This window comes from Microcaecilia unicolor, chromosome 6 (assembly GCF_901765095.1).
Source record: "Microcaecilia unicolor chromosome 6, aMicUni1.1, whole genome shotgun sequence".
Classification (NCBI taxonomy): domain Eukaryota; kingdom Metazoa; phylum Chordata; class Amphibia; order Gymnophiona; family Siphonopidae; genus Microcaecilia; species Microcaecilia unicolor.
The window spans coordinates 70205729-70229868 of NC_044036.1; the positions used below are offsets into that span (position 1 = coordinate 70205729).

Here is a 24140-nt window from a genome sequence, read left to right on the forward strand (position 1 = left end):
CTCCACTGCTAACTCCAGGCTTCGCTCCTTTTCTCTCGCAGCACCTTATGCCTGGAATAGACTTCCTGGACCTATACGTCATAAGTACATAAGTACATAAGTACATAAGTAGTGCCATACTGGGAAAGACCAAAGGTCCATCTAGCCCAGCATCCTGTCACCGACAGTGGCCAATCCAGGTCAAGGGCACCTGGCACGCTCCCCAAACGTAAAACATTCCAGACAAGTTATACCTAAAAATGCGGAATTTTTCCAAGTCCATTTAATAGCGGTCTATGGACTTGTCCTTTAGGAATCTATCTAACCCCTTTTTAAACTCCGTCAAGCTAACCGCCCGTACCACGTTCTCCGGCAATGAATTCCAGAGTCTAATTACACGTTGGGTGAAGAAAAATTTTCTCCGATTCGTTTTAAATTTACCACACTGTAGCTTCAACTCATGCCCTCTAGTCCTAGTATTTTTGGATAGCGTGAACAGTCGCTTCACATCCACCCGATCCATTCCACTCTACCATCCATCTCTACCTGTTTTCAAATCTATGCTGAAAACCCACCTTTTCACTGCTGCTTTTTAGCTCCTAGCCACTACTCAATTGCCCTCCCCTTGTTCCTTCCTTCCTTCTCACCCATTACTTCCCTCACCCGTAACTGTCTTGTCTGTCTGTATTATTTAGATTGTAAGCTCTTTTGAGCAGGGACTGTCTCTTTGTATCAGGTGTTCAGCGCTGCGTGCGTCTGGTAGCGCTATACAAATGCTAATAATAATAATAATAATGCAGAGGAATTGAAAGAAATCTCAGTGAACTTGGAAGACGTGGAGAGGCATAATCGAAAGGGGCGCCCAAGTTTTCCTGGGGCCATCCTCGCAGGATGGCTCCGTGAAGGGGCGGGGAAACCCGTATTATTGAAACAAGATGGGCGTCTATCTTTCGTTTCGATAATACGGTCGGTGAAGCCCAAATCTCAACATTTAGGTCGACCTTAGAGATGGTCGTCCTCGGTTTTCATCGATAATGGAAACCGATGACGCCCATCTCAGAAACGACCAAATCCAAGCAATTTGGTCGTGGGAAGAGCCAGCATTCATAGTGCACTGGTCCCCCTCACATGCCAGGACACCAACCGGGCACCTTAGTGGGCACTGTAGTGGACTTCACAAATTGCTCCCAGGAACATAGCTCCCTTACCTTGGGTGCTGAGCCCCCCAACCCCCCCCCCCCCAAAAAAAAACCTACTCCCTACAACTCTACACCACTACCATAGCCCTAAGGGGTGAAGGGGGGCACCTACATGTGGGTACAGTGGGTTTCGGGTGGGTTTGTGAGGGCTCACATTTATCACCACAAGTGTAACAGGTAGGGGGGGATGGGCCTGGGTCTGCCTGCCTGAAGCGCACTGCACCCATTAAAACTGCTCCAGGGACCTGCATACTGCTGTCATGGAGCTGGGTATGACATTTGAGGCTGGCAAAAAAAAATTTAAAGTATTTTTTAGGGTGGGAGGGGGTTGGTGACCACCGGGGGAGTAAGGAGAGGTCATCCCCGATTCCCTCCGGTGGTCATCTGGTCAGTTCGGGCACCTTTTTGAGGCCTAGTCACAAGAAAAAATTGACCAAATAAAGTCGGCCAAGTGCTCGTCAGGGATTCCCTTCTTTTTTCCATTATCGGCCAAGGACGCCCATCTATTAAGTACGCCCCAGTCCCACCTTCGCTACGTTGCCGACACGCCCCCGTTAACTTTGGTCATCCCCGCGATGGAAAGCAGTTGAGGGTGCCCAAAATCGGCTTTTGATTATGCCGATTTGGGCGACCCTGAGAGGATGCCCATCTCCCGATTTGTGTCGGAAGATGGGCACCCTTCTCTTTCGAAAATAAGCCTGATACTGAGCCAAATCAACAAATTAAAGAATAGTAAATCATCTGGACCCTTGGCATGCATCCAAGGGTATTTAAAGAACTCAAGCATGAAAATGTAATCTGTCATTAAAATCGTCTATAGTACCTGAAGTTTACAGGGTGGTCAATGTAACGTCGCATTTTAAAAAGGGTTCCAGGAGTGATACGGGATATAGAACAGTAAGCCTGATATCAGTGTCAGGCAAAATAGCTGAAACTATTATAAAGAATAAAATTATGGAACACATAGATAAACATGTTTAATGGGATAGAGTCAGCATGTATTCAGCCAAGGGAAGTCTTGCCTCACCAATTTGCTTCATATCTTTGACGGCATGAATAATGTCAGTAAAGGTGAGCTGGTTGATGTATCTAGATTTTCAGAAAGCTTTTGATAAAATTCCTGATGAGACTCCTGAGAAAATTAAAGAGTCATGGGATAGGAGGCAATGTTCTGGTGTGGATTGGGAATTGGTTATTGGACAGAAAACAGAGGGCAGGTTTAAATGGTCATTTCTCTCAATGGAGGAAGGTGAATAGTGGAGTGCCGCAGGGATCAGTTCTGGGACAGGTGCTATTTAATATATTTATAAATGACCTGGAAATCAGAACAACAAATGAGCTGATTAAATTTACAGATGACACAAAACTATTTAAGGTTTTTAAAACACATGCGGACTGTGAAAAATTGCAGGAAGACCTTAGGAAATTTGAAGACTGGGCATCCAAATGGCAGATGAAATTTAATGTGCACAAATGCAAAGTGATGGACATTGGAAAGAATAATCCGAATCATAGTTACCTGATGCTAAGGTCCACTTTGGGGGTCAGCACTCAAGAAAAAGATCTAGATGTCATTGTATGCAATATGCTGAAATCCTGTGCTCAGTGTGCGGCAGTGGCCAAAAAAGCAAACAGGATGCTAGGAATTATTAGGAAAAGGATGGTAAATAAAACTGAAAATACTATAATGCCTCTGTGTCACTCCACGGTGTAACCTCACCTTGCATACTGCATTCAATTCTATTTGCCGTATCTCAAAAAAGATATAGCAGAATTAGAAAAGGTTCAAAGAATAGAGACCAAAATGATAAAGGGGATGAACTCCTCTCATACGAGGAAAGGCTAAAGAGGTTAGGGCTCTTGAGCTTGAAAAAGAGATGGATAAGGGAAGATATGAGTGGTGTAGAACGAGTAGAAGTAAATTGATTTTTCACTCATTCCAAAAGTACAAAGACTAGGGGCCACTCAAGGACGTTACATGGAAATACTTTTTATGTAAGATCTTGTGAAGTGGGACCCTCACACTTCTCCTGGAGACTCGTAGTCCAGGACTTCAAACCAGGGCCTCCGAGAGACTGAGCCAGGCTGCTCCTCCTCCTCCGATTGCTGCTGCTGCCCCAATCACTGCCACCCCCCCCCCCCATCGCTGCCACAACAGGATTGAAATACCTTGGTTGGCAGGGATCCTGAGGCTCCACCAGCAGAAGATGTCTTCCTCCAGCGCTGACTGCCTGCCCTTGTGGCTGCTTTTCCTCTCAAAACCAAGCATGCGTGCCTGAGAGGAAAAGAAGCCGCTCAGCAGCGCTGGAGGAAGCTCCGGGTCCTCCCCAGCCTCCAAGGGGGGCCCAGCACTGGAGTTTTTTCTCTCCTGCTCCTGTTGGGACGTGATCACTTGGGTCCCGTCAGGAGCAGGAGAGAGACACCCTGGAACTGGGCCCCCCTGCCACCCCCTCTTGGCAGCCCTGCTTCAAACATCTTAGCCCTGGGCTCATCCTTCATTTTCAAAGGAATTAGAATGGCATTTGCCATTTCCTTAACAAAAGATGAGATGGAAAGACACTCAGGTGGAGACTTTCTCCTTTCCTGTAGAGGGGATGGATCAGACGGGATGCTATAAGACTCTTCCTCCAAAAAGTACGGTGGATCCTCCTACGACTTTCACGAGCGCTACTCATCAGTGTCAGCCAGAAGCTCCTCATGGGACAGCTGAGACTGAACCCGCATCGATGAAGAGGAACCATGTCCCAGAGAGGGGCATTGAGGTGTTGGCTCCAGCATCGACTCCAGCAAAGCTTCCTCCACTGAGGTCGAGGGGGTGCCAACATGGGCAGCAGTCAATGCTGAGGCCACAAGTGGTGCCGGTGTCAAAGACCTCACCACAGGCTGATGGCCATGCAGGACAGCAGCAAGAGGCATGGCAGGTGCAAGCACCCCAGACGCCAATGTACTCTGTTGTATAAACTCCGCCAAAAGCTCAGGAACCAAGGCCCAGAGCGCTCATTGAGGGCTGACATCAGGAAAAGCTAGGGCATTGGCGTAGAAGCAGGGTGCTGAACTTGCAGGGTTGAAGCGGGTGTCTGGTCCTGGCTGCCTGGACACCCACACATCAGTACATCCTGTATAGAGATGGAGCGGTCCTCCCAGCAACGATGCTTCTCGGGTGGTCCCAGCATCATGCATCGAGGGTGACCAATGCAGATGCTTCTTCCCATTCTTGCCATCAATGCTCCTCAGTGCCAACGAGGACAACATCGAGTCCTCATGTTGCCTTGGGGTTGGTGCAATGCCAGTCAGTCTCAGGGGATCTGCATAGTGACTGGCGTCGTGGCAGGTGGAGACCCACTTAATGCAAAGTCACTTCTAGTGTCTAAAGGTCGCACAGCTATACAAACCGACATGCCCTATGCCAATGCAAAACTCGATGCAGATTACACCGACGTCAAGGTTTCAGACCTGGCTCCAAAGAGTTTCTCTGAGTCTTTCTGGCTAACAGTCTTCAATTCCTCATACAAAGAGACAGAAGACAGTTAGAAGAGGTATGCTTAGGCCCCAAACACTAGAGACACCAAGAATGGGTGTCTTTACCAGAGATGGTCCTATTGCACCAAGTACAGCGCTTAAAGCCACTGGGAACCTTCGGATCTTGTTAGAAAACTGAACCGGCAGCTGTAAGGAGAGAAGAGAAAAACGCGTTAACTCCTCATCGGGAAAAAACAGAACTGATGGTCCTGCGCTCTTACGATGGGCGGGAAGGCACTCACGCATGTGTGGTGGAGTGGGACTTGTGCTCCAAAGAGCTTTCTAAAAGTTTGTCAGAAGCTCCAGACCAGGCAATGCAGACCTCGTTGCCCACATGTGAGAATCATAGTCCTGCTTGTCCTCGGAGAAAATACATACACAAATTTACAGAGCAGGCATTGCATTTGCGTGCTATTGGAGCTAAATTTCGTAGCCTGTTTTATAAAGGGATATATAGGTGCCTACGCTGCCTGTCAGGCTTCTCACGGAAGCACATGGTTTGTGAGCCCTTGGACCACTGCCGTGGAGCAGCAGTGGCAGGCAAAATCACCCCCAAACCAGAGGCAAGGCAGAACAGGACTGGAACCCCGGACTGGAGTTGCAGCAGAGGCAAACAAGTTGAGACAGGCAGAGCAGGAACAGCTAGATTTCACCTGCGCTTGACCGCCGTTCCCCAGGAGTTGAGCCCCTGGGTGCAGGCAGCTGGCAGGACTTACAGGACAGTGCAGGAACTGGATACAAACAGGAAACACACGGGAGGAAGTGACATCACCACCCGAAATGGCTGCCTGAGCCACGAGCTCCGACTAGCCCCAAGCTATCAGGAATCCCACTGATAATAGATTGCACAAACGTGACTCCCAAATATGCGAGAAATGCGTCTGAAGCCAGCGGTAAACAATATATGACTAGTTCCAGAGCCCTGATAGTCAATTTGCAAGCGTTCGCGTATAAGGGCCCAGCCGCGAACATGAGCGCGCCAACCTCTGATTCTCGTCAGCCCAATACCCAAGGGGGCAGCCCATCACAACTTTCTCCACGGTTGTTCGTCACGGGCAAGGGACACTTACCAGAGGAAGCCCGCATGCAAGAGATTCGGGGGTGGCAGCAGGAAATAAAAGCAGATATTATAGCAGCGGTGCGAGCGGACCTTACCATGCTGGGGGTGGAACTTCACGGAGAAATTGGCGCGCTGGGCATAAGAGTAGCTGAGACGGAGGACTGAGTGGAAGAACATACAGAGCTAATCCAAGCTCTCGACACGCAGCTCCGAGAGACCAAGCAGGAGACTCAGCAGATCTGGGACAAAGTAGAGGATCTCGAAAATCGCAGTCGCCGCTGCAATGTGAGATTTCGTGGCCTTCCAGACATGCCACAATATCTGGATTGCGAATTGACTGTAAAAAAAATCGCTAGCGCCCTGCTTCAGGAACTTCGGATCATTAAAGATCCTGTAGAAATTCAACTGGTACGAGCGCACAGGGCCTTGGGCAGCACTAAATCAAACCCGCCCAAAGGATATCATCGCCTGCTTTAGTGATTTTAAACTAAAAGAGTAGTTAATGCATGCCTTGCGCTCCACCCCAGGATTTCAATGGGACTCCTATCATATAGAGTGCTACTAGGACTTGGCTGCTGCTACGCTGAAACGAAGAGCAGAACTTCGACCTTTTACGAAATTCCTGACTGATAAAGGCATCAAATACAGATGGGGACATCCATTTGTGCTAAGATTTTACAAAGATGGGAAACAACACCAGGTCTGGGACATTGCAGAAGTTGCAGAGATTTTTCCGGAAGACGGGCCGAGCGGAGACACCACGACATCAACGAAGCAGATACCGTCAGCAGGAGACAAACCACGTTGGCAACGAGTTACTGCAGGAAAGGGACGGCTACAGCGACAGCAATCTGATACTCAGCTAAGAAGATCTGAAAATCTCAAAATCACTTCGGATCACCCGACCTTTAAGAAGCGTCCCAAGACCTTCCTTTTTGCCACGAGTCCTGCAGGAGCCGCAGCCTTTTAGCCCACAGCTCACTCTGTGATACCCAATCACCCACCCTCTCTTCCTCTCCCCTCATCAGTCATCTCTTTCTCCCTCCTGTGACCCTGTCCACTGTACTTTGTGCTATTGTGTTATGGTTTGCTTATTAACTACTGTACGCCACACTGAGCCTGCCCATGGGCGGGAATATTGTGGGATATAAATGTTATAAATAAATAAAATAAAGTCCGGAAATAAAACGAAGTTGATGCCACAGGGGAAAAAGATAGGGACTTTAAGCTGATGACTATATTATCGCACTTTGTAATTTGAATTTGGTAAAGATGGTATAAGTTAATGTTCACATGCTGTAATGGCCTGACAAAGACATAGCTATAGATTACCCGATGAAGTGGGGATCAAGCTGTTTACTGTTAATAAATGAGGGGGGGGGGTCACTTTCTCCTATGACATCCTTATGATACTAGTACAAGGATGTCTTAAAGAGGGCAGGGAGGGTATGGGAGTTAATAGTTGGGGGGGAATAGTTCAGATTATCTTACAACTGAAGGTCGGGGAGAGAGAGCTACAACTAGATAAAGACCAGAGCCAGAGGTGGTTTAGAGGAATAGACAACAGTAATAAGGGGGCGATGAGTATTTTAACGTGTATGACCCTTAATGTAAAGGGACTTAATTCCCCAGGCAAACGCCAACTTATGTTTAAAGAGATCCAGCGACTGAAGGCAGACATAACATTTATTCAGGAAACACACCTAATCCAGACGGCCGAACGGCTATGCCATGCAAAGAGAAATCAGCAAATATTTTTTGCATCTAACTCCCTAGAAAAAAAAAAGAAAAGAGTGTTGACAGTACTCTCCCATAAATACCCTTGGCAAGTACAGCGTGTGATTAGAGACAAAGGGGGTAGATACCTGCTGTTGATAGTAAAAGTGGAGGGGGAGGTATTGTCGCTTCTAAATATTTATGCGCCCAACGATCAACAGGGGGCTTTCTATCTAGATTTATCGGTACTTCTTACCAAATATGTCGAGGGTACCCTATTGATTGGCGGAGATTTTAACTTTACGCTGCACCCCACGTTAGACAATACCACACAGGGGATTCGATACTCACAAGCCAACCGGTTCCAATTACACAATTTTATGAGGCAATGGCAAGTAATAGATATATGGAGACAGTGCATTCCACAAGCTAGAGGGTATACATTTTATTCGGCGGTCCATAAATCTCAGTCCCGCATAGATCTTTGGCTAGGGCCACCGACTTTAATGTCCACTGTAGAGGATATCCAGATACATCCTAGGACATGGTCGGACCATGCTCCGGTAGTACTGGAGATAAAAATGAAAGCACGAAACTTGGAGAAGCTACAATGGTGCTTCAATGATTCATTGCTAGTAGACCCGGTAATAGTCGCAAGACTAGAAGCAGATATTAAAGAGTGCATTGACCTCAATGATAATGGAGAGATGTCTTCTGGAATACTCTGGGAAGGTTGCAAGGCCGTGATCAGGGGAAAAGTCATCTCCCTCCAGGCACATGTCGAGCGACAGGCGAGAGCACGGACCCAACCAATACATATAGAGCTGATGGCCCTTAATGAGTGAGCCACCCAGCATGGGGAGACAGAGGACATACAACATCAGATGCATAATTTAAGGATGGAGCTTCAGGAACTCCAAATGGCGGAGATCGCCAAACAACTGCAATGGGTAAGACAGACCTATTTTGAATTTGGGAATAAGACCTCACGGCTACTTGCCTGTAAATTGAAAAAGTGGTCCACGAGTGCCCATATCCCCTCTGTTCGTGATATGGAAGTGAGTATACGTACCACACGAGAGGACATTGGGGCAGTCTTCTCCAATTTTTATACAGCATTATACCAGTCTGAGGGGACCTTAGATCAACAGCAGGCCCAAAGTTATCTAACCCACGCCGTGCTTCCTCAGTTATCTCTAGTAGAGGGGGAGATGCTCTCAGCTCCTATTACATCAGATGAGGTGATATGGGCTATAAGAGACCTGCCACATGGCAAAGTGCCGGGGCCCGATGGGTTTACCAATAAATTTTATAAATGCTATAGTAAGCAATTGATACCATTATTAGTCCGGGCTTTTAATGAAATTGAATCCCAACATGAGCTACCTTCTACCTGGAGATTGGCAAATGTTGTAGTTCTGCAAAAACCCGGGAAAGATCCACAGCTATGTAACTCCTACCGTCCGATATCATTCTTTTTTTTTTTTTTGTTACATTTGTACCCCGCGCTTTCCCACTCATTGCAGGCTCTATGCGGCTTACATGGGGCAATGGAGGGTTAAGTGACTTGCCCAGAGTCACAAGGAGCTGCCTGTGCTGGGAATCGAACTCAGTTCAGATTACAGCTCTGTCTCAAAAGCAACAGCTTTTTTTTTCAGAGAAAATACCTTTTAGAGATAGTCTCCCTGCAGAGAACAGCTCTGTCTCTTAGGCTCGACCTCCCTTCCCCCACATTTTTCAAACTTAGTGGGTGTGACTAGTTCTTTCTGGGGAGAGCAGATTTCAGCCTCAAAACCAACTGCTTTTTCAGAGAAGCCAACTTTTAGAGAGAGTCTGCCTGCAGATTACAGCTCTGTCTCAAAAGCAACAGCTTTTTTCAGATAAAATACCTTTTAGAGATAGTCTCAGTGCAGAGAACAGCTCTGTCTCTTAGGCTTAGTCCCTCCCACCCTTCCCCACTACCCACCCACCCCTAGAGTGACATCTCTTAAATAGCCTCCCTACAGCCAAATTATCACTACTGACCTCTTCCAACTACATCTATTCCTAATTCATCACCTTCCCCCAGTAGCCCAGCCTACCAGTTTCACCCATTCCAACATTCCAGTGTTCCAGCAATCCAATTCTGCACTGCCATGTCCCCTATACACACTCTCTTCCTGATGCTGTCCCTTCCCAACCTACTTCTTAACCCCAAAACACTTTGCACTGCTGCTACACTTTACCCTCATCACCTCACCTTCTCTCCTTTCCCCTTCCTTCTCCTTAGCCCTCAACCTTCAACATTTCCTTCCTGCTGTTGACCCATCTCCATTCCTCCTATGCACATCCCGCCTTCATCGCCTTCATCGCCCTACCTCGCCTACCCTTCTTCGTATTCTCTTACTCCTTCTCCTACTATCCGCTGGGGACATCAATCCCAATCCAGGTCCACCACACCAATCCTCATCCTATCTATGCAGACCACTCCGGAATGTCTCCAACCTCATTTCCATTCCCCTCCTCTCCCCCTCTTCCCTCCCCTTCTCGTGCACCCTATGGAATGCCCGATCTGTCTGCAACAAACTCTCCTTTACCCATGACCTCTTCATCTCCCATTCTCTCCAACTCCTCGCCCTAACTGAAACCTGGCTCACCCTTGATGACTCTGCCTCAGTCGCGGCCCTATGCCATGGAGGCTATCTCTTCTCCCATTCTCCCCACCCAGTTGGCCGCGGTGGCGGAGTCGGGTTACTACTTTCGCCCTCCTGCAGTTTTCAACCTCTCCTCCTACCGCAGTCTCACTGCTTCTCATCCTTTGAAGTTCACTCCATCCGTCTATTCTACCCACTGCCACTCAGAGTTGCAGTCATTTACCGCCCCCCCTGATAAGTCCCTATCTTCCTTCCTTACCGACTTCGATGCCTGGCTCTCCGTTTTTCTTGAGCCCTCATCCCCATCCCTCATTCTCGGAGACTTTAACATACACGTTGATAATCAATCCGACCCTCACGCTTCTCAGTTCCTCACTCTAGCATCCTCCTTCAACCTCCAGCTATGCTCCACCACCCCTACTCACCGAGACGGCCACTGTCTTGACCTCGTCCTCTCCTCTACCTGCTCACCCTCCAATTTCTGCTCCTCAGCTCTTCCTCCCTCTGACCATCACCTGATCACCTTCACACTTCATCACCCTCACCCGCAGTCCCGCCCAACACTAACCACTACTTCCAGGAATCTCCAGGCTGTCGACCCTCCCACCTTATCCTCCATTTTCTCTAATCTCTTCCCTTCCATCGTGTCCTCCGAGTCTGTCGACAAGGCTGTCTCCGCTTACAATGCCACTCTCTCCTCTGCTCTGGACACCATTGCACCATCCATCTCCCGTCCCACAAGACATACTAATCCTCAGCCCTGGCTGACCCCTTGCATCCGTTACCTTCGCTCCTGCGCCCGATCTGCTGAACGCCTGTGGAGGAAATCTCGTACCCATTCAGATTTCCTTCATTACAAATTCATGCTATCCTCCTTCCAGTCCTCCCTATTCCTTGCCAAACAGGACTATTACACCCAATTGACCAATTCTCTCAGCGCCAACCCTCGTCGTTTCTTCGCCACCCTTAACTCCCTCCTCAAAGTGCCCTCCGCTCCCCCCCCCCTCACTCTCACCTCAATCACTGGCTGACTACTTCCGTGACAAGGTGCAAAAGATCAACCTTGAGTTCACTACCAAGGCACTTCTTCCTCTTTACCCTTCAACCCTCTTCCTCAACCAACCAACCCAGGCCTCTTTCTCCTCCTTTCCTGATATCACCGAGGAGGAAACCGCCCGCCTTCTTTCCTCCTCGAAATACACCACTTGTTCCTCTGATCCCATCCCCACTAACTTACTTAACACCATCTCTCATACTGTCACCCCCTCCATCTGTCATATCCTCAACCTCTCTCTCTCCACTGCAACTGTCCCTGACACCTTCAAGCATGCCGTAGTCACACCTCTCCTCAAAAAAACATCACTTGACCCTACCAGTCCCTCCAACTACCACCCCATCTCCCTCCTACCCTTCCTCTCCAAAATACTTGAGCGTGCTGTTCACAGCTGCTGCCTTGATTTTCTCTCCCCTCATGCAATCCTCGATCCGCTTCAATCCGGTTTTTGCCCTCTACACTCGACAGAAACGGCACTCTCTAAAGTCTGTAATGACCTGTTCCTTGCCAAATCCAGAGGCCATTACTCCATCCTCCTCCTCCTTGATCTATCCGCTGCTTTTGATACGGTCAATCATGATTTACTTCTTGCCACACTGTCCTCATTTGGGTTCCAGGGTTCTGTCCTCTCCTGGTTCTCCTCCTATCTCTCCCACCGCACCTTCAGAGTACACTCTCATGGATCTTCCTCCACCCCCATCCCGCTCTCTGTTGGAGTTCCCCAGGGATCTGTGCTTGGACCCCTTCATTTTTCAATCTACACCTCTTCCCTGGGCTCACTAATCTCATCTCATGGTTTCCAGGATCATCTTTATGCTGATGACACCCAGCTATATCGCTCCACACCAGACATCACCGCGGAGACCCAGGCCAAGGTATCGGCCTGCTTATCCGACATTGCTGCATGGATGTGCAACCGCCACCTGAAACTGAACATGTCCAAGACCGAGCTTATCGTCTTTCCACCAAAACCCACTTCTCCTCTTCCTCCACTCTCTATCTCAGTTGATGGCACCCTCATCCTCCCCATTTCATCTGCCCGCAACCTCGGAGTCATCTTCGACTCCTCCCTCTCCTTCTCTGCACATATCCAGCAGATAGCTAAGACCTGTCGCTTCTTTCTCTTTAACATCAGCAAAATTCGCCCTTTCCTCTCTGAGCACACCACCCGTACTCTCGTCCACGCTCTCATTACCTCTCGCCTTGACTACTGCAATCTACTCCTTACTGGCCTCCCACTTAGCCATTTATCCCCCCTTCAATCTGTTCAGAACTCTGCTGCACGTCTTATATTCCGCCTGAACCGATATACTCATATCACCCCTCTTCTCAGGTCACTTCACTGGCTTCCAATCAGATACCGCATACAGTTCAAACTTCTCCTTCTTACCTACAAATGCACTCAGTCTGCAGCCCCTCATTACCTCTCTACCCTCATTTCCCCTTACGTTCCCGCCCGTAACCTCCGCTCACAGGACAAATCCCTCCTCTCAGTACCCTTCTCCACCACCGCCAACTCCAGACTCCGCTCATTCTGCCTCACCTCACCCTATGCTTGGAATAAACTTCCTGAGCCCTTACGCCAAGCCCCCTCCCTACCCATCTTCAAATCCTTGCTCAAAGCCCACCTCTTCAATGTTGCCTTCGGCACCTAACCTTTATACCTTTCAGGAAATCTAGACTGCCCCTATTTGACTGTCAGCCCTTGACCCTCAGAAAGTGAGCCCCTGTGCCGAACGGAGTTAGGCAGCCGGACAATCCTGATCTTACCTGGAGAGTGAGGCAACAACTCCTCAGGAAGTCAGGGGAGTGTAGATACAGGTGAGACTTCCAGGGCAGATGAGAAGTAGGAACAAAGTCCAAGACCAGGCAAGCCTCAGAGCAGGGGACGAACAAGAGCACAGTCCAGGTCCAGGCAAACACAAGGCAGGTGGCAACAGAAGCAAAGTCCAGGTCCAGGCAAGTTTCAGGGCAGGCGGCAAACAAAAGCAAAGTCCAGGTCCAGGTCCAGGCAAGGTTCAAGGTAGGCTGCAAACGAAAGCAAAGTCCAGGTCCAGGCAAGGTTCAAGACAGGCTGCAAACAAAAGCAAAGTCCAGGTCCAGGCAAGTTTCAGGGCAGGCTGCAAACAAAAGCAAAGTCCAGGTCCAGGCAAGTTTCAAGGCAGGCTGCAAACAAAAGCAAAGTCCAGGTCCAGGCAAGTTTCAGGGCAGGCTGCAAACAAAAGCAAAGTCCAGGTCCAGGCAAGTTTCAAGGCAGGCTGCAAACAAAAGCAAAGTCCAGGCCCAGGCAAGTTTCAAGGCAGGCTGCAAACAAAAGCAAAGTCCAGGTCCAGGCAAGTTTCAAGGCAGGCTGCAAACAAAAGCAAAGTCCAGGTCCAGGCAAGTTTCAGGGCAGGCTGCAAACAAAAGCAAAGTCCAGGTCCAGGCAAGTTTCAAGGCAGGCTGCAAACAAAAGCAAAGTCCAGGTCCAGGCAAGTTTCAAGGCAGGAGCAGTCCGAGAAAAACCCAACGCCACAGAATCCACACAGGTAGAAGCCGAAGCAATGAGAGTTCTGCCTTGCTGCTCTTAAATAGCCCTCCCCATCAGGAGGACCGGTAACAGCTGAAAAGGGGGCGGAGCTCCCCACAACCGTGACTCAACAGCCCCGGATTGGCCAGCCAGAAGCAGGAGGCGGAGTCAGCCGCGATCGGCCAATCCGGGCGTTGTGGGGAGTGACATTGTTCCTCTGAGGCTCCGCGCCTGCAAGGGATCCCTTTCTCGGGGAACGCCGGCCCTGTCCACCTGGCCGGCGTCTCCCCGCCGCCACCGAAGCGGACCGGAGGGCCGGAGCAGCCCAGACCGCCGACAGCACTCCAGCGGTGCGACGCAGGAGCCCGGCGCCCGACCGCCTCTCCTGATCAACACTCCCTGCGGCACCCTGACAGCGCGGCCCGACCGACGGAGAAGCGGCACAGGTGAGGGACGCGACAGTACCCCCCCCGAAAGCCCCCCTCCTCCGTCTCGGCCTAGGTCTAGAAGGATAACGAGAGTGAAACTCTCGAACCAAGTCAGGTGCATGGACATTCTTCGCTGGTTCCCAAGAATTATCTTCAGGACCAAAATTCTTCCACGAAATCAAATAAAGAAGTCTTCCCCTTTGGAGCTTGGAATCCAGAATCTCCTGTACCTCAAACTCAGGATCCGGCTCAGAATCAGGAACAGTAATCCGCTTCGGTTCAGGATGCCACTGTGAGGTCCGGAAAGGTTTGAGTAACGAGACGTGGAAAGCATTGTGGATATGCAGGTTACTAGGTAAGTGAAGACGATAAACTACCGTCCCCACTCTGGTTTGAACAGCAAATGGACCAATAAATCGGGGAGCAAACTTCAAGGACGGCAGACGAAGCTTCAGATATTTGGTGCTGAGCCACACCCGTTGCCCAGGCTGGAAAACAGGAGCGGCCCGACGATGGCGATCAGCAAACCGTTTATACCGGACCGCCGCCCGCTGCAAGTGGCGTTGTACTGTTCTCCATGTGTCCTGGATAGTGGAGAGGGTAGGCTGAACTAGTGGAGGAGCGTGATCCAAAGGAAGCGGAGGAGGAAGACAAGGGTGACGTCCAAAAACAGCAAAAAAGGGTGAAGTCTGGGAGGCCGAGTGCACACTATTATTGTAGGCGAACTCAGCCCAAGGCAAAAGATCAGTCCAATTATCCTGACGGGCGTTAGTAAAAGCCCGGAGGAAAGCCTTAAGCGTCTGATTAGTCCGTTCAGCTATACCATTCGTCTGAGGATGATAGGCTGAAGAAAAAAGTGTGGCAACACCAAAAGCTGAGCACAAGGACCTCCAGAATCGAGACGTGAATTGCGAACCTCTATCACTGATGATCCGCTGCGGAAATCCATGTAATCGGAACACATGCTGGACAAAATGGGAGGCCAAAACAGCAGCAGACGGTAGGGTTCGCATAGGAACAAAATGTGCCATGCGGGAAAAACGATCCACCACCACCCAGATGACAGTGTTACCCTTGGAGGGAGGAAGATCCGTAATAAAGTCCATAGAAATGTCTTGCCACGGATGCTGAGGTATGGGCAAGGGTTGCAGAGGTCCATAGGACTTGCCCGGAGGAGACTTGGTACGAGCACAGGTGGGACAGGTAGAAACAAACTGTAGAATGTCCTGAGCCATATGAGGCCACCAAAAATAACGGGAGATGAGATGAAAAGTCTTCCGGAACCCAAAATGTCCCAAAAAAGCCGAAGAATGGCCCCACTGTAGTACCTTGCGTCTGGAGTGGGGAGGAACCGGGGTCCGCAGAGAAGCCGCAGCCACCACCGACGCAGGAAGACAAGCCGGATTTAGCATAGGAGAAACCTCATCGGGTTCTGCGGGCTCCTCAAAGGCTCGGGAGAGCGCATCAGCTTGGACGTTCTTCTCAGTAGGTCGGAAGATCAAGTGAAAGTCAAAACGGGCAAAAAAAAGAGACCATCTGGCTTGCCATGGATTGAGACGCTTGGCATCCTGTAAATAAAGAAGGTTCTTATGATCAGTGATCACAGTAAAAGGATGTGCGGCTCCCTCAAGAAGATAACGCCATTCCTGAAAGGCAAGCTTCATGGCTAGCAATTCTCTGTCTCCCACCGTATAATTGCGCTCTGCTGGGGAAAACTTCTTAGAAAAGAAAAAACAAGGATGCCGTTTACCAGAATCAGCCACTTGTGATAAGACAGCTCCAGCTCCAAGAGCAGATGCATCCACTTCCACCACAAAAGGTTTCGCAATATCCGGAGTACGGAGTACTGGCGCCGACACAAAAGCAGTCTTTAAAGTAGAGAACGCCTCCAGAGCTGTGGGGGACCAATTCCGCACATCGGCCCCTTTTCTGGTCAAGGCTGTCAAAGGAGCCGTAAGCAAAGAATAATGTGGAATAAACTGTCTGTAATAATTGGCGAAGCCAAGGAATCTCTGCAAGGCCCGGAGTCCTTGAGACAGGGGCCAATCTTGGATAGCCTGAAGCTTAGCAGGGTCCATCTGAAGGCCATCGGCGGAGATAATATGTCCCAGAAAAGGAATAGTCGACTGGTGAAAAGCACATTTCTCCATCTTGGCAAACAGTCGATGAGCCCGAAGGCGTTGGAGCACCGTGCGCACGTGCCCTGGATGGTCCTGAGGAGAAGCAGAGAAGATAAGGATATCATCCAGATATACAATGATGGATGAATACAGTAAATCCCGGAAAATGAAATTAATAAAGTCCTGAAAAACAGCTGGAGCGTTACAGAAGCCGAAAGGCATGACTCGGTATTCAAAGTGGCCTTCGTGAGTATTAAATGCTGTTTTCCACTCATCCCCCTCACGAATGCGGATCAAATTGTAAGCACCTCGGAGATCCAACTTGGTGAAGATAACCGCTCCCTGAAGACGATCAAATAACTCAGGGATCAGAGGAAGAGGATAGCGGTTCTTAATCGTGATAGTATTCAGTCCTCGATAGTCAATACAAGGTCTCAACGACCCGTCCTTTTTGGACACAAAAAAAAACCCCGCACCAGCCGGGGAGGAGGAGGGTCGAATAAATCCCTTGGTAAGATTCTCATGAATGTATTTCCGCATAGCAGCCGACTCAGCTCTGGACAGAGTATATAATCGTCCCCTAGGCGGCATCTTGCCCGGCAATAATTCAATAGAACAGTCAAAGGGGCGATGGGGAGGGAGGGAGTCTGCCTCCCGTGCATCAAAAACATCTTGAAAATCACTATATTCCTCAGGAAGACAAGCTTCACAAGGTCGAAGAATTCTAGGTAAGGCGGCAATGCTCCTAGGAGGAGGTTCCACAGGAGTCAGGCAGACCTCAAAACATCGTTTGCTCCATTGACTGATCTCCCCAGCCGGCCAGTTGATGCTGGGTGCGTGAAGACGTAACCAGGGTAAACCCAGAATAACAGGATGGATAGCATGGGGCAAAATAAAAAATTGGATCTCTTCATGGTGCAAGAGACCCACTTGCATCCTCAGAGGTGGGGTGAGCTGGGTAACAAGATGAGGCAGAGCCGAGCCATGAATGGGCGTTACCTACAGCGCAGGTCTGCAAGGCACTGAAGGTTCTCCCAGCTTCTTAAGAAGAGATGCATCAATAAAATTACCTCCCGCCCCAGAGTCCAACAGAGCTAAAGTGTTCACCCTGAAGTCCTGCCAAAGGAGAATTATAGGCACAGAAATCAAGTTATCTGGAAGGGTATTCGAGTGACCCAACGCCACCCCTTCCTCAGGGCTTGGGTCTAGGCATTTCCCGGCTTATTGGGACACTCCTTCACAAAGTGACCAGGTTTACCACAATAAAGGCAAAGTCTATAGTTACGTCTATGGGCCCTCTCCACAGCTGAAAGACGATGTCTGCCAATCACCATAGGTTCTTCAGACCCCTCTGCGGTCGATCCTGCAGCACCCTGAGGAGACATGGGCCGCCGCCTAGGAGGAGAAGTTCTCCGAGGCGGACGTGAAGTTCCCTGTTCTCGTGCTCGCTCCTGGAATCGAACATCAATCCGGACACATAGGGAAATAAGAGCATCCAACGTACTAGGAACCTCCCAGCCGGCCAACTCGTCCTTGATACGCCCATTCAGGCCTTGCCAAAAGATCGCCGTGAGGGCCTCCTGATTCCACTTCAGCTCTGCTGCTAGAGTACGAAATTGGATAGCATAGGCTCCGACTGAACTGCTTCCTTGCTGAATCCGCAGCAATTCACTAGCTGCGGAAGAGGGGCATCCCGGGACGTCAAACACCATGCGAAACCTTCGCAGGAACTCTCCCAGATCAGAAAGAAGAGAGTCTTGTTGTTCCCACAATGGCGAGGCCCATGCCAGGGCTGACCCGGACAGTAGCGAGATGATATATGTAATCTTGGATCTGTCTGTAGGAAACGAAGCAGATTGCATCTCAAAGAGCATTTGGCATTGGTTCAAAAACCCGCGGCAGGCGGCAGTTGTACCGTCAAACCGGGGAGGCTCAGGCAGGCGGAAAGCAAGCTGGGGAGGAGGTGCCCGGTTGGCTCCAGTAGGCGGACTCCGCTGGGTCGACATCTGAGAGCATACATCTTAAAGGACTCCTGAAAGTCTATTAAGCTGGGCCCGCTGTTGTTGAAGAGCTTGGGCCAGGTCGGTCAAATCAGGCTTATCCGGCGAGCTCATGGCTTCGGATTACTGTCAGCCCTTGACCCTCAGAAAGTGAGCCCCTGTGCCGAACGGAGTTAGGCAGCCGGACAATCCTGATCTTACCTGGAGAGTGAGGCAACAACTCCTCAGGAAGTCAGGGGAGTGTAGACACAGGTGAGACTTCCAGGGCAGATGAGAAGTAGGAACAAAGTCCAAGACCAGGCAAGCCTCAGAGCAGGGGACGAACAAGAGCACAGTCCAGGTCCAGGCAAACACAAGGCAGGTGGCAACAGAAGCAAAGTCCAGGTCCAGGCAAGTTTCAGGGCAGGCGGCAAACAAAAGCAAAGTCCAGGTCCAGGTCCAGGTCCAGGCAAGGTTCAAGGTAGGCTGCAAACGAAAGCAAAGTCCAGGTCCAGGCAAGGTTCAAGACAGGCTGCAAACAAAAGCAAAGTCCAGGTCCAGGCAAGTTTCAGGGCAGGCTGCAAACAAAAGCAAAGTCCAGGTCCAGGCAAGTTTCAAGGCAGGCTGCAAACAAAAGCAAAGTCCAGGTCCAGGCAAGTTTCAAGGCAGGCTGCAAACAAAAGCAAAGTCCAGGTCCAGGCAAGTTTCAAGGCAGGAGCAGTCCGAGAAAAACCCAACGCCACAGAATCCACACAGGTAGAAGCCGAAGCAATGAGAGTTCTGCCTTGCTGCTCTTAAATAGCCCTCCCCATCAGGAGGACCGGTAACAGCTGAAAAGGGGGCGGAGCTCCCCACAACCCTGACTCAACAGCCCCGGATTGGCCAGCCAGAAGCAGGAGGCGGAGTCAGCCGCGATCGGCCAATCCGGGCGTTGTGGGGAGTGACATTGTTCCTCTGAGGCTCCGCGCCTGCAAGGGATCCCTTTCTCGGGGAACGCCGGCCCTGTCCACCTGGCCGGCGTCTCCCCGCCGCCACCGAAGCGGACCGGAGGGCCGGAGCAGCCCAGACCGCCGACAGCACTCCAGCGGTGCGACGCAGGAGCCCGGCGCCCGACCGCCTCTCCTGATCAACACTCCCTGCGGCACCCTGACAGCGCGGCCCGACCGACGGAGAAGCGGCACAGGTGAGGGACGCGACATTGACTGACTGTACATTTGTCCTTTAGATTGTAAGCTCCTTTGAGCAGGGACTGTCCTTCTATGTTAAATTGTACAGCGCTGCGTAACCCTAGTAGCGCTTTAGAAATGTCAAGTAGTAGTAGTAGTAGTAGTAGTTCCTCTTGGGGTCCAATGATAAAATCTTTACCAAAATATTAGCTAAAAGGCTACAAAGGCTCATGCCGAAATTGGTTCACGGGGATCAAACGGGCTTCATTGTAGGACGGCAAGCATTTGATAATGTTAGGAGAGCACTCCACTTGATCCATGAGGAAGTCAGCACCCGACGACCTATGATGCTCCTTTCATTAGATGCCGAAAAGGCGTTTGATCGGGTCAACTGGGCCTTCATGTTTGAGGTTTTGGAGCGTATGGGTTTTACGGGTCGATTTCTCCTTTGGCTTCAATTAATATATGCCCAGCCATTGGCGGTTTTATGGATCAACGGGACTAGTTAAAGCCCCATCACATTGGAACGGGGAATGCGTCAGGGTTGTGCACTATCACCATTATTGTTCGCCTTGACCATGGAACCTTTGGAACAGCACATACGCCAAAACCCCTGCATACATGGTCTAACGGTAGGACACATAACTCATAAAATCATGCTATTCGCGGATGATGTCCTTTTAACGGTGACAACCCCTAGCGAATCGTTACCCCAGGTAGTACAAGAATTGAATCAATACAGTCAGTTATCTGGGTTACGGGTGAATATGGCCAAATCAGAGGTTTTAGGACTTGGGATACCATGGGCGGAGGAAGCTTTGTTAGGCAGCTATTCCCGGTTAAGTGGGTTACCCGAACTCTTAGATATCTAGGTATCCAATTAACACTTAACTTGGCGGATCTCCATCAGGCCAATTTTCCGCCAAAGCTTCGAGAACTCTTTCGAGATTTAGATAGATGGGAGGGCTTAGAATGGTCTTGGTTGGGAAGGGTGGCAGCTATAAAGCGAATGCTACATACCTGTAGAAGGTATTCTCCGAGGACAGCAGGCTGATTGTTCTCACTGATGGGTGACGTCCACGGCACCCCCTCCAATCGGAATCTTCACTAGCAAAGACGTTTGCTAGCCCTCACGCGCCCATGCACACCGCGCATGCGCGACCGTCTTCCTGCCCGAACCGGCTCGTGTTCGTCAGTCCCTTATGTAGCAAGACAAAGACAAGGGAAGACACAACTCCAAAGGGGAGGCGGGCGGGTTTGTGAGAACAATCAGCCTGCAGTCCTCGGAGAATACCTTCTACAGGTATGTAGCATTCGCTTTCTCTGAGGACAAGCAGGCTGCTTGTTCTCACTGATGGGGTATCCCTAGCCCCCAGGCTCACTCAAAACAACAAACATGGTCAATTGGGCCTCGCAACGACGAGGACATAACTAAGATTGACCTAACAACTTATCCAACTAACTGAGAGTGTAGCCTGGAACAGAATAAAAAATGGGCCTAGGGGGGTGGAGTTGGATTCTAAACCCCAAACAGATTCTGAAGTACCGACTGCCCGAACCGACTGTCGCGTCGGGTATCCTGCTGCAGGCAGTAATGAGATGTGAATGTGTGGACAGATGACCACGTCGCAGCCTTGCAGATCTCTTCAATAGTGGCTGACTTCAAGTGGGCCACTGACGCTGCCATGGCTCTAACATTGTGAGCCGTTACATGACCCTCAAGAGCCAGCCCAGCCTGGGCGTAAGTGAAGGAAATGCAGTCTGCTAGCCAATTTGTTAAGGTGCGTTTCCCCACAGCCACTCCCCTCCTGTTGGGATCAAAAGAAACAAACATTTGGGCGGACTGTCTTTTGGGCTGTGTCCGCTCCAGATAGAAGGCCAATGCTCTTTTGCAGTCCAATGTGTGCAGCTGATGTTCAGCAGGGCAGGAATGTGGACGGGGAAAGAATGTTGGCAAGACAATTGACTGGTTCAGATGGAACTCCGACACCACCTTCGGCAAGAACTTAGGGTGAGTGCGGAGGACTACACTATTATGATGAAATTTAGTGTAAGGAGCATGGGCTACCAGGGCCTGAAGCTCACTGACTCTACGAGCTGAAGTTACTGCCACCAAGAAAATGACCTTCCAGGTCAAGTACTTCAGATGGCAGGAGTACAGTGGCTCAAAAGGAGGTTTCATCAGCTGGGTGAGAACGACATTGAGATCCCATGACACTGTAGGAGGTTTGATGGGGGGCTTTGACAAAAGCAAACCTCTCATAAAGCGAACAACTAAAGGCTGTCCCGAGATCGGCTTACCTTCTACACGGTAATGGTATGCACTGATTGCGCTAAGGTGAACCCTTACAGAGTTGTTCTTGAGACCAGACTCAGACAAGTGCAGAAGGTAGTCAAGCAGGGTCTGTGTAGGACAAGAGCGAGGATCTAAGGCCTTGCTGTCACACCAGACGGCAAACCTCCTCCATAAAAAGAAGTAACTCCTCTTAGTGGAATCTTTCCTGGAAGCAAGCAAGACATAGGAGACACCCTCCGACAGACCCAAAGAGGCAAAGTCTATGCTCTCAACATCCAGGCCGTGAGAGCCAGAGACTGGAGGTTGGGATGCAGAAGCGCCTCTTCATTCTGGGTGATGAGGGTCGGAAAACACTCCAATCTCCACGGTTCTTCGGAGGACAACTCCAGAAGAAGAGGGAACCAGATCTGACGCGGCCAAAAAGGAGCAATCAGAATCATGGTGCCTCGGTCTTGTTTGAGTTTCAACAAAGTCTTCCCCACCAGAGGTATGGGAGGATAAGCATATAGCAGGCCTCACCCCAATTCAGGAGGAAGGCATCCGATGCCAGTCGGCCGTGGGCCTGAAGTCTGGAACAGAACTGAGGGACCTTGTGGTTGGCTTGAGATGCGAAGAGATCTACCAAGGGGGTGCCCCACACTTGAAAGATCCGACGCACTACTCTGGAGTTGAGCAACCACTCGTGAGGTTGCATAATCCTGCTCAACCTGTTGGCCAGACTGTTGTTTACGCCTGCCAGATATGTGGCTTGGAGAAATGCCGTAACGGCGAGCCCACAGCCACATGCTGATGGCTTCCTGACACAGGGGGTGAGATCCGGTGCCCTCCTGCTTGTTGATGTAATATATGGCAACCTGGTTGTCTGTCTGAATTTGGATAATTTGGTGGGACAGCTGATCTCTGAAAGCCTTCAGAGCATTCCAGACTGCTCGTAACTCCAGGAGATTGATCTGTAGAACTTTTTCCTGGAGGGACCAGCTTCCCTGGGTGTGAAGCCCGTCGACATGAGCTCCCCACCCCAGGAGAGACGCATCCGTAGTCAGCACTTTTTGTGGCTGAGGAATTTGGAAAGGGCGTCCCAGAGTCAAATTGGACCAAATCGTCCACCAGTGCAGGGATTCGAGAAAACTCGTGGACAGGTGGATCACGTCCTCTAGATCCCCAGCAGCCTGAAACCACTGGGAAGCTAGGGTCCATTGAGCAGGTCGCATGCGAAGACGAGTCATGGGAGTCACATGAACTGTGGAGGCCATGTGGCCAAGCAATCTCAACATCTGCCGAGCTGTGATCTGCTGGGACGCTCGCACCCGGGAGACGAGGGACAACAGATTGTTGGCCCTTGTCTCCGGAAGATAGGCACGAGCCGTCCGAGAATCCAGCAGAGCTCCTATGAATTCGAGTCTCTGTACTGGGAGAAGATGGGACTTTGGATAATTTATCACAAACCCCAGTAGCTCCAGGAGTTGAATAGTCATCTGCATGGACTGTAGAGCTCCTGCTTTGGATGTGTTCTTCACCAGCCAATCGTCGAGATAAGGGAACACGTGCACTCCAAGCCTGCGGAGCGCTGCTGCTACCACAGCCAGGCACTTCGTGAACACCCTGGGCGCGGAGGCGAGCCCAAAGGGTAGCACGCAGTACTGGAAGTGACGTGTTCCCAGACGGAATCGGAGATACTGTCTGTGAGCTGGCAGTATCGGAATATGCGTGTAAGCATCCTTTAAGTCCAGAGAGCATAGCCAATCTTTTTCCTGAATCATGGGAAGAAAGGTGCCCAGGGAAAGCATCCTGAACTTTTCCTTGACCAGATATTTGTTCAGGGCCCTTAGGTCTAGGATGAGACGCATCCCCCCTGTTTTTTTTTCCACAAGGAAGTACCTGGAATAGAATCCTAGCCCCTCTTGCCCCGGTGGCATGGGCTCAACCGCATTGGCGCTGAGAAGGGCGGAGAGTTCCCCCATAAAAACGTCTACCTGATGAGGTAGATGCTGAAGGCTGCCGGCGGGAGTATTTGTCAAAAGCGTTATCCCGCTGGTGAAGCTGTTCTACCACCTGTTCGACCTTTTCCCCCAAAATGTTATCCACTCGGCAAGGGGAGTCCGCAATCTGTGGCCCTGGACGCAACATCAAAGGTATCATATACCCCTCTGGCCAGGAATTTCCTACATGCCTTCAGCTGCCTGACCACCTCCTGAAACGGCTTGGCTTGCTCAGAAGGGAGCTTTGTCCACCAAGTCCGCCAGCTGCCGCACATTGTTCCGCATATGGATGCTCGTGTAGAGCTGGTATGATTGAATCTTGGCCATGAGCATGGAAGAATGATAGGCCTTCCTCCCAAAGGAGTCTAAGGTTCTGGGGTCTTTGCCCGGGGGCGCCGAAGCATGCTCCCTAGAACTCTTAGCCTTCTTCAGGGCCAGATCCACCACACCAGAGTCGTGAGGCAACTGAGTGCGCATCAGCTCTGGGTCCCCATGGATCCGAT

The 24140-nt window shown here is 50.4% G+C and overlaps 1 protein-coding gene and 1 long non-coding RNA gene across 2 annotated transcripts in view; both read right to left on the bottom strand.

Annotated features, from left to right (window-relative positions):
- Positions 1 to 12994, bottom strand: part of LOC115472375 — a 29735-nt gene extending 16741 nt beyond the window's left edge. Inside the window, exon 1 of the long non-coding RNA XR_003942514.1 lies at positions 12931 to 12994. This is a non-coding gene — a long non-coding RNA (uncharacterized LOC115472375). The remainder of the gene's footprint in view (positions 1 to 12930) is intronic.
- Positions 12995 to 17422: 4428 nt separating this feature from the next.
- The window catches only part of HFM1 (helicase for meiosis 1), a 472985-nt gene continuing 466267 nt past the window's right edge, over positions 17423 to 24140 (bottom strand). Inside the window, exon 28 of the mRNA XM_030206735.1 lies at positions 17423 to 18223. Within this exon, the coding sequence (XP_030062595.1) occupies positions 17423 to 18223 (801 nt within the window). The remainder of the gene's footprint in view (positions 18224 to 24140) is intronic.